The sequence below is a fragment of the Cervus elaphus genome, chromosome 32, assembly GCF_910594005.1.
Source record: "Cervus elaphus chromosome 32, mCerEla1.1, whole genome shotgun sequence".
Lineage (NCBI taxonomy): Eukaryota > Metazoa > Chordata > Mammalia > Artiodactyla > Cervidae > Cervus > Cervus elaphus.
The window spans coordinates 51060061-51070887 of record NC_057846.1 but is presented as its reverse complement, the minus strand read 5'-3'; the positions used below and the strand labels follow the sequence as shown (position 1 = coordinate 51070887).

General features: G+C 43.9%; 1 protein-coding gene across 4 annotated transcripts in view; it reads right to left on the bottom strand.

Moving 5' to 3' along the window:
- Positions 1-1711: 1711 nt before the first annotated feature.
- ZNF385D (zinc finger protein 385D) overlaps positions 1712-10827 on the bottom strand; it is a 931118-nt gene continuing 922002 nt past the window's right edge. For all 4 annotated transcript variants that reach the window (XM_043893475.1, XM_043893476.1, XM_043893478.1 and 1 more), the window contains 3 exons: positions 8761-8939; positions 7690-7791; positions 1712-4699 (listed from right to left, as the gene is read on the bottom strand). In XM_043893475.1, the coding sequence (XP_043749410.1) occupies positions 4481-4699; positions 7690-7791; positions 8761-8939 (500 nt within the window). In that variant the 3' untranslated portion in view covers positions 1712-4480. The remainder of the gene's footprint in view (positions 4700-7689; positions 7792-8760; positions 8940-10827) is intronic.

Genomic DNA, 10827 nt, shown 5'->3' with positions numbered 1-10827 from the left:
AGGTGTCCTTTTGAATGCAGGCGTATTTAACCAGTTCGGTCTCTACTCAGTCTCACTCGCATTGCTGATGGAGAAATGAATGCCAAAGCATTTGTTGACTATTGGAATGTTACCTGCTAGGCGGAAACAAAGTGCACGATAAGCCCTGAATTCTTTCGGGCTCCTGGTTTTCCTCACTCCTAGGGGCTTCCTTGGTGGTCTAGTGGTTAAGAATCTGCCTTGCAATGTGGGAGACCTGGGTTCGATCCCTGGGTTGGGAAGATCCCCTGAAGAAGGGAAAGGCTCCCCATTCCGGTGTCCTGGCCTGGAGAATTCCCTGGACTGGATAGTCCATGGGGTCGCAGAGTCGGACACGACAGAACGACTTTCACTTGCAATGCAAGGGATGCCGGTTCAATCCCTGGTCCAGGAAGATCCCACACGCCGCGGGGCCACAAGCTTGACTTCTTTCAGGCTCCCTTTGTTTCCCTCACTCCTGTACGAACACTCTCTTGCGCTGTGGAGTCGCTCAGTCGTGTCTGACTCTTTGCCACTTCACGGACTGCAGCCCGCCAGGCTCCTCTGTCCCTGGGGTTCTCCAGGCAGGAACACTGCAGTGGGTTGCCATGCCCTCCTCCAGGGGATCTTCCCGATCCGGGGATCGAACCCGCATCTCTTCCAACTTCTGCATTGGCAGGCGCGTTCTTTACCACTAGAGCCACCTGTATACAGAGAGTGACTGATCCAGTGCCATCCACGCTAGTGTACAAGAAGGTGGTTCCACAGGTCAACTGAGATTTGAAGGAAGTTTTCTCTCTAAACCATTCAAGTCATTTTTTTAGCTTTTTGATCTGATTTCTTCAGGAAAGTTGAAATATTCCATGGTGTGGAGACAAAGATATTAATCTAAAGTATTAATGGTAAGTGAAACTTGCTGCCCATAACCACCGTGTAATGGTTTTGTCCCTTGGAAACATATGTGAGCACATCCACAATAAACACAGAATAAACCTGGTTTTAAGCCTTTTCATTTTTATTCCTTTGTGTTATGATTTCCTGTCCTTTTAATTTCCAAGTAAGTATAAACATTCTCTTGGCTAAACAGCTCCTTGGCAACAAAATATGTAGCACCTTTCAAAAAAACCAAATTATATCTCTAATAATGGCAATGAATTATTGCAAGTGAAGAACGGAAACCCAAGAGGACCTGAAGACCGCAGTCCTCTGAGATGAGGTAGTGATATTAATGGCCAAAAGCCAATAGTGTTTGTTATGTGTATAGAACAACCACTCTTCAAAGTTCAGGACCAAGGAGAGGAGTGATTTGTCACTTGTAATCACCTGTTTTCTCAGAAGAGAAATACACTGCCTTCCCCACGACTGTTTCCATTTGCCTGGGTAATCTGGATGAGGCACAACAATGCTTTTTCCAGAAGCATTTGGCTCTTGCAATGCATTTATATTTGTTTGAAATGAGGTCGGAGACGCCTCGTCTATCACTCCCTTGCCCATGGGTATGTGGCGTGAGAGGGGGCATAAGACTAAAGTCAGAGCCCCCTTGGGATGTTCAGAGCACCACTGCTGACCAATCTGAATTATTGATCTGTATTCATGAAAAGAATTTCCCTCAGGGAAAGGATAGAACTTGATAGCAGCTTGAACCACAATAGATACGGATCTGGTGTTGATAAATACATGGCATGCGGGGAATCAATTCACAGAGAATCCAGAGTTAAGTTCTACGGTTAGGCTTCATCCTTTATTAGGTAGTGAGTAAAGACAATGGATGATTACAACTCCAACTTTAAAGACCATTTAAACAAAAATGGTTCCATAGTGAAGTGAGGCTGAAGGGATTTAGGTGTTTCTGAGGTTTCTCATATGGCTGATGGAGAAAATATGGCTGATTTATTTGTCTCCCAGCAAATCATGAAAGTTAGTCACGTCTCGTGATCCAGGGCTCCTCGATCGCACAGGCCCTGACCCCAGCGGGACCGGCTCCCCCACTTTGGTGAGACCGGGGAGGGGGGGGGACAGCGGGGGTCACTGCAGCAAGACTGTACCGATCACACTGCATTCCCCAGCAGAAGGAGAGGCTCTAAGAGGCGTGAATGCTGCTGGGCAGGGATTCGGGCTGACAGAGTGAACAGTGAAAATATCTGACAAAGCAGAATCTAAAGGTCAAGACTGTCCAAAACTGGTCACACAAGATACGGACAGACCCAAAGAACAAAACGCATGAGCTAACTCTCTACCTGGCTGAACAGGGGGGTCTGAGGGTGGAACAAAGCAAATGCTCGCTAAGACCAGAAAGTAGAGGTACTGGCAAACGCATTATCACCAGACGCTCTCAAAAACAGACTCCAGTCCTAGTCAACACGTTCAGGCAGAAGCGATATGGTTCAAAATCCCTTTTACCAAAGGCTGATGGAGCATTGTCTCTTTTCTCCTTTCCCTTCTGTCCTTCCTTCCCTCCTTTCTTCCTATTTGCTTTTGGTCGGTTGTTTAACAAAAGATATATAAAGTCAACTGCTTTAAAGATGTGTTTACATGACAAATGTTTTCAGCTGGGTGGCAGAGAAGAACTCCAAAGACCATGTTTAATGTTGAGCACCAAGGACGCTACTGGTGTTTCTTAAATACAAAATGACAAATGATGAATACCCATCTCTCTAATGGTTTCACTTTGCATCTTCAGACCTCTCAAAAGTCTACTACATTTTAGATAAGAGCAATTCCAGGAAGGCCATACCCAGCCTTTCTGTATATTTTTAAATAGTTCTCTACAAAACCTTTTCAAAAATATTTTTTTTTTCTCTAAACCTAAATCTGGTAGAGTGGATTTGTACATGTTTCCATTGTTTGAAGTTTGAGTGTCATTATTCTTATTAATGCAACAGAGCGGCTGCATCAAACCCCACCATAGGTGACAGGTATATGTTAGCTTTCTATGGGAAAAAGCAAATAGCCTTTACCACAAATTAAAGGCACAGCTATTTTTATGCCATTTGTTACCAACTTAATGATAACATGTAACATGGGATGGATATATAATTATTTTATATAGATTTTCTTTTTATAACTTATACTCTTAATCTTTCTAACATATATACAATATACATATATTTATATATACCCCTGATAAATCTTGTTTTAAAGGTAAAACATCAACTCCTTTCAGCCTTATGGTGAATATTGAAGGCTGTTAGTATTTCACAACTCCACTAGAGAAATGATGGCCAAGTGCAACTTAACAGTATTTTTTAACTCTATACCCCTGGTCTGAAATGAATGCAAATTCATTTTTCTTTGATTTTTTTCCCTAATATTTAAATATATATATATATTACTTGTTTATATCATGTCAGTAGGAAATTAAAAAAAAAAAAAACCACCAACAACAGCTAATATCTACCATCATAGTCAAAGCAGAAAACTTTGCCTAAGAGACAGCCCTACTGGTATGATATAAAGGGGATATTGCAGAGGTGTAATATTCTTTGTTTTTAGTGGATATGCACTAACATGAAAAATCTGTAGTTTGCATTATCATGCTAGGTTAGGATTGTCCCTCATCCTCGAAACGGAATAGTTGTACTGGTTTCTTTCTGGACCCCCACGATGCACGGGTTTACCTGTTTTCGGATAGAAGCACTTGAAAAACACTTCCTGTTTCCGGCAGCAATGCCCTGGTGTGGGGGAAAGCACTCTGCAAGCAGCTCTTTTTATTAAAGTCTCTCCCTCCTCTGTTCTGAGTCAGCCCTGTTCTTTTGCTCTGGACTGAAAGTCCTCTCCACGGTGGGCAGGACGGGAGGGTGGGCTGGGGGCCTTCACCACGGCAGACGGTGCCGTTTATCTTCTGACTGCTTACCGGCAGGAAGCAGTCGTTCATTGTACCTTTCGCAATTCTTGAGAACCTAGTGGCGTAGACTGAGACACAGCACTATTGTTTCACAAGACGTCTACTGCATCTACCTCAGTTGGGACGAATACCCAGGAATTGCTGTCAGAGCAAGAGGACCACGGGTACTACTATTCACAGTGTTGCTTTTGATTTTTGTGTGTTTTTTTTTTTTTTCCTTTTTTTTGCATTATTTTAATCTACAGAGTAAATGATTATTTATATACACACTGGAACCAGTTAATGCCCTCAGACAATGTATAGTCGTCTCATAAAGCAGGAAAGACAATGCAGGGGGAACAGGTGCCCAAAAGGCGTGTCACAAAGGCTTCAGAGGTTCTAGGTACCACCACAAGTCAAGGCTGGAGATCACTTCTAAAACACTCAATGTTCAAGAGGAATGCTTTAATTTGGAGACAATACCACCCCTCCCGCCCGCCCCAGACCGCCCTCTTTTTACTTCATCTTTTCTTTTTAATAATCTTTTCAGTTCACTATCAAAAGTCCTGGCTCTTCAGATATACTTTAAACTATAAATAAACGCTGCATAGTTCTCTTTTCGGCGTGCGGCTTGTGAGTTATTGCAGTCCGCCCGCGCGCTCAGTAGGGCGCGAAGAGCACCGGCGCGTGCGCGCTGCGCATGGGCCCCGGCGCCGGCCGCAGCAGCGCGGGGGGCAGCGCGGGCAGCAGCGCGGGGGGCGCGGCCCGCAGCCCGAACGGCGAGCTCACGGCCACGGCGGCCGCGGCGGCGGCCAGCGGCCCGGGCAGCAGGCGCGGCGCCAGCGGCTTGGACGGCTCCTTGGAGAAGACCAGCTTCACCTGCGGGGGAGGGAGAAAGAAGAGCAGGTGAGCAAAAGTCTGCCCTGAGCGTCCAGAAGAGGGGCTGGCTCCTAAAGCAGAGCGGGCGTCCCCCACCCGGGTCAAGTCACACCCAGGGAACTGCAGCAGAACCCTGGGAGACGGGGATGCACGCCCGGAGTCCTGGGACCAGCCTGATGGAAGAGAACGCGAAAAGGAAGAGATACATTCAGAGCATCTTATGGGAAGCCTGAACACGCTTCCTAGCCAACCCAGTGTATATATTATATATATAATATATACACACACAGAGAGCATCTTATGGAAAGCCTGAACAAACTTTTTAGCCAACCCAATATATATATATTATATATATATATGCACTCACAGATAATCTTATGGAAAATCTGAATAAACTTTTTAGCTTATTATTTTAGCTTTACATTATATATATACATATATGTATATATATATATACACACACATACAAAACATCTTAAAGAAAACCTAATCAAATTTTTTAGCCAACCCAATATATATTATATATTATATGTATATATAATATATATACAGAACATCTATGGAAAGCCTGAACATTTTAGCCAACCCAATATATATATATATAATATATATATACAATGCTGTTATTATATATTATATATATGTATAACTGAATATGTATAAATACTATATATGTATAACTGAATCACTTTTCTGTACAGCAGAAACTAACACAGCATTGTACATCAACTATATGTCAATAAAACAAATTTTAAAAGAATAATGGAAACTGTAGAACATCTTTCCTTTTGGAGGAACTGGAAGATCCCAGAAAATGGCTTGATCTAGGATGTTGAATGGATGTGCAGAAAAGTACTCTGCTATCTTATTTTTCATGATAAATATACCTCCTGAGGAAACTATTCATCTTGAGAAAAAATAAGGATTTTTTTTTACTCCACTCTTTACACACATTTTAACTAGCAGAGAATGGACATTTTAAAATGTTTATTTTATTTTATTTATTTCTGGGTGGGCTGCCGGCATCTGGAATCTTAGTTCCCCCACCAGGAGTCAAACCCACCCCCTGTGGTCAAAGTGTGGAATCTCAACCACTGAACTGGCTAGCCAAGTCCCAGGGAATAGACATTTTTAAAGAGAAATTGATTAATGCTGTCAGCTACTCTGGCTATGCAGATGTGACAAGAGAGTAGCAATGAAGGTGTGAGTACCAATCAAGAGATGTAAAAACAATAAAATTCCACTTTCACTAAAGAAGGGAAAAAAATGATCTCCCCCAAAACTTTGCCATGTTTTGCCGCTCTCGGACACGTACGCTGCAATACCAGTTTATTCTCTGACTAGTACTGTTAGTAAGATGGCTGGTCTCATGAAGGGAATGTTCCCATTTATGGAAACAGTAACAGTGCTAGTTAAGCAGGAGGCTTTGGAAGCTAACATTAACACGATTTGACTTCTCTGTTTATTTAAGAACTATTCACTTGGTTGTTGAAAGTGGCATCTCCACCGGTCAGAAATAGCACTCAGGTTGTGGCTAGTACTGCTGAATCATCCACTCTGAGCAGAATTCACAGTCTCTCACAGCAGCTAAAATGCATTCTATGCAAAGGAGCAAAGGGACTTCATTTGCATAAAAATGGGTGATGCTACTAAATTAATTGGGTCAGCTCATTCTGAGGTCTCACAATAGATGATTGCAGTTTTCCTTTAACTGTGTTTTCACGTGTCGGCAGCACACAATAGCACTGATTATTAATAAGATCTATTTTGAAGAAAACAGATTTCAAAATGCATAATTCAGCACATACTGTAGAGCAATTGTTCTCCATCTTAATTTTTTATACACACAGTTATGGTTTATTATAGCTAAACAGTGCAGAACCCTGCATCTCTCAGATGGAAGCTATGGTCACTTCAACCAGAAAAAAAGCCTATGCTTATAAATAATTAGCTTAAGATGTCAGGAGGCTTACAGATTGCCCCTAAAATCCTATAAAAAGTGGGTAGATCCCCTAAAATCCTATAAAGAGTGGGTAGCCTTTCCCTTCTCCAGGGTCTTTTCCCAACCCAGGGATGGAACCCAGGTCTCATGCGTTGCAGGCGGATTCTTTACCAGCTGAGCCACAAGGGAAGCCCAAGAATACTGGAGTGGGTAGCCTATACCTTCTCCAGGGGATCTTCCCAGCCGAGGAATGGAACCAGGGTCTCCTGCATTGCAGGCAGATTCTTTACCAACTGAGCTATCAGGGAAGCCTACACTTATAAATAATTAGCTTAAATGCCAGGAGGTTTACAGTTTTCCCCTAAAATTCTATACAAATTCTAGGTCGGGACATCAGTACTAATATGCGTACTCGTGTGAAAAACAAGAGGGCATGTCTCAGGAAGCATTTCCCAGGCCTTAAATAGTGTCCTTAGGTGATTTTTCTTTTTTTAAACGAGCCATGCCTTTCAGACTGTTATTTAACAGCCAGAACTGTTGAGGGAAACAAGAGCAATGCTTTATCTCTTGGAGATCTTAAAAAAGAAGCTGGAAGAATTTGTTCCTCACCAACCTTTCTTAACAGTACTCGCTAACCTCGGGTTCAGATTTCCCGTGATTACTTACCTGACGCAAGAGACTGTGGGTTTCCTTCCGTCCCCATGCTCTCTATAAACCTGAGCCCAGCTGAAAACATGTCTGACCTCAGCTAAAGCGACAGGAGCCCACCCAACTCAGGGAACCAGTGATTCTGCTGGCGGCACAGGGGCTGGACTTTCAAATCAACCGTCTTTACTTGGGCGTCTTCCGTTTATCTCCCTTAGTGTTAGTGGCTCAGTCGTGTCCGACTCTTTGCGGCCCCATGGACTGTAGCCCGCCAGGCTCCTCTGCCCATGGGATTCTCCAGGCCAAAATACTGGAGTGGGCTGCCATTTATCTCCTGTAGTAACTGACAAATGAAGTCCTCCGAGAAAGGCTGCACTCTACCTGGAAGCGAGGCAACACTCACCCCCAGCGGACGCGCTGCCTTCTGCAGCTTGTTGTAAGGACTGTACTTGGGCTTCGGGGGCTTCCCGGCGGCTCTGTCTTTGTGCCTTCTGCTGCTAATGTGCTATTGAAGGCAACGAGAAGGGACAGCGTTAGAGACCGTCCTCCACGCCCCTCACAGACGTTGCTTTAACCTGGGGAAGGGTATTCATTACTTAATGCAAGTTGCAGAAAGACAGAAATAAAAGAGCATGCCCTTTTGTCCTTGGTTGTGGATGCCTTGGGGAGAGAGAGTTTTATGCTGCCATTTTAGTCTATTTTTAACACATAGCAGGGTCTTCTTTTTCCCAGCTTCTCTCCTTATCAGAGCACAGATCTCAGTTTAGGGACATTTACAAAGGAAAGAAATGTCTGAAGGAATTTTATGTGCAAATAAACCAAGGTGGCCAGGCAGGCACGGATTTATTTCCATGCTAATATTTACCCTCACATTTGTACAGCCAAATGTCAACCCCCTAAATTCTAAAGATAAATAACGAGGGTGCATAAAAATCAGCGCAAGAAGGTGCGTGTGCATATAAAACACAATTCAGTATGAGGGCTGGTACTTCAGGGAGCCCGGGAGACGCGATCCCTCTGGAAGGCTGCTGGAGTAAAAGTGACTCGTCCGGTTAGCAGGCGGCCGCGGGATTCAGAACTGCAGCGCAGACCAGGAGGTAGGGCGGCCACATGCGGGAAGAGCACAGGGCAGAATTAGCGGCAGCATGTGCATGTCTCAACGAGGAAACACGGATGCCGCACTCTGACCCTTAACGAGAAGCAGCCCTTTGGAGTGGGAGCCCTGGTAAAGAGACCTGCTGTAGCCCCCTGGCCTCCCACGCTTCATCTGTAAGACCCGCACAGACTCACTCACTCCCGACAAGCTTGGAAGGATGTTAGAAGCCGTTCAGTATTCCTTTAAGCAGCTAACCCACGCACAGGTAAAGGGGGGTGAATCAGAAGCTGAGCGGATGGAGGGGTGGGAGGGGGCAGCGCAGGCGCGCGGCCCCGGGGGACCCCGCCCGTCCCCACGTCCGGAGGGGGTTCCGCCTACCTGTTTGAGCTGTGTCTCCGAGTTGACGTGCACATCGCAGATTTCACAGTGAAACGTCTTGTTCTGCAGGCCTGTGTTTCCCCTGTTAACCGGGCCCTTGCCTTTCACACCCACCCGAGGGAAGGCTTTGATCGTCCCGCTTCCGTTCCGAGCTTCTAGCATAGTTTTGTGCTTCGTACCTGCCAGAAATGTGAAAAAAGAAAGAAAAAAGCGGAGAGAAGGCTTCTAGTAATCGCCTCCAAGACACGATGCAGCAACACCGCGTGATGCGATGCTGAGTCTGCATGCACTGCTCCCGGGGATTCTGCTTCAGGCACGCTCATGACAGAAAATTGCAAACATGCGCTGTGACCGCCACGTGTAACATGACTGACCACGCATGGTTCCACGTCCCCTGTAACAAACAAGCGCCAGCTACAGGAGTAAACTCGGAAGTCCTGAGATGAAGTTAAATGGGTGTGACTTCCTTTCCTCTTGATGCTGGTAAGACATGAATGATACCTGATGAGGAAGGGTGATTTAGTTGCTACAGATATAGTTGGAGGTGAGCTGTAACAAATGCAATCAGCTTAAATAGGGTGTGTTTACAGAAGTGGCACTAATTAAATACCCACTTTCTGAACAGAATACAAACACGCTTTCCTGGCTGTGTAGTTTAGACTCAAAGAAGGAACCTAACAGTATAGAGATCTTAATGACTCTGGGAAAAAAAAAAAAAGGTCCTGTTGAACAGCAAAGTTCACATTGATTGGCTATTTAATTTCAAATGTTTAAAAAAAATAAAAACGACTATAAAAGGGGGATTCACTGGCTAGGAGGGTACACTCTGAAAAATGCTTCTTTTTTATTATACCAGCCACATCTTTGCCCATCCCACATAACTGATGTTACTCTACTCATCAACATTTTTTTTTAACACTAAAATTCAGGATGGCAGTGTTCTCTCAAAATTTTTCTTCACAATTTCCTTCTTGGAGTTGATAAATATTCTTTACTTTTCTTGTTTAGCCATGTGTTTTTGCTCTGAAATTTACTTGTGTCATCATTTATATTCTTCCTGCCATTCTGTTTTTTTTTTTAATTCTGTTTTAGAGGTTTTATCATCTTAATTGTGTTTATGAGATGGGTTTGATCCCTGGGTTGGGAAAATCCCCTAGAGAAGAGAAAGGCTACCCACTCCAGTATTCTAACCTGGAGAATTCCATGGACTATATAGTCCATGGGGTTGCCAAGAGTCGGACACAACTGAGCAACTTTCACTTTCACTTATCAGTTCTGGAAGCATAGGAAAAAAAAAGAGATTCTTAACTTCTTGTTCTTGAACCAGAGTCTCAGAACCATTCAACATCAATAAAGAAAGATGTCGAGGGCTTTCCAGCTTGGAGCCAGTCACCAATGTCTTCGATAAGAGGCAATGAATATATGGAACAGGTTTATACCCATGTTTCTCTCTTGCAAAATGATAACTTTACTGAGTCCAATATTTAAAAATGCATATTTTAACAACTTAGATCCCTCACTTTGAATCTCTATCCTTAGGCACAGCAATGAAGATATTCATATATCAACATATTAAGGAAAGAGAAAAGAGTCAACATCTTGGGAAAAAAACCAGAACAGCTGAAATATGGTGCCAGGGCACCTGTCCATGGTGGTGGGGGTGGTGAGGCTGTCCTGGGTCCGTTCTTACCCTGCCCCCTGTGGTCTAATGACCCAATTGGACCTACTTTGTAAGAAGATGCCATAAATGAGAGTAAGGCAAGCAACGTTCTGGGGAGCAATGCACACGTGTACACACACGTAATGAATGAAAGAACACGCCTATGTATGCACACACACACACACGCATTACTCTGCGTGTGTGATCCTTATACAGACCAGAAGCTTTTATGTCACTATGTGAGCAGATGATTATCCAACATTCTCTATCCAAACAGATGATTTTATTACAAAAAAAAATTTTTCCATGCAGCTTATTCAGTCAAACTGATGAAGCATTCCCAGGGCCCATGTGGCTTAGGAATGTCTAAGCAGCAGAGAGTAAGAGAAAATTCTCATCCTGGGCAC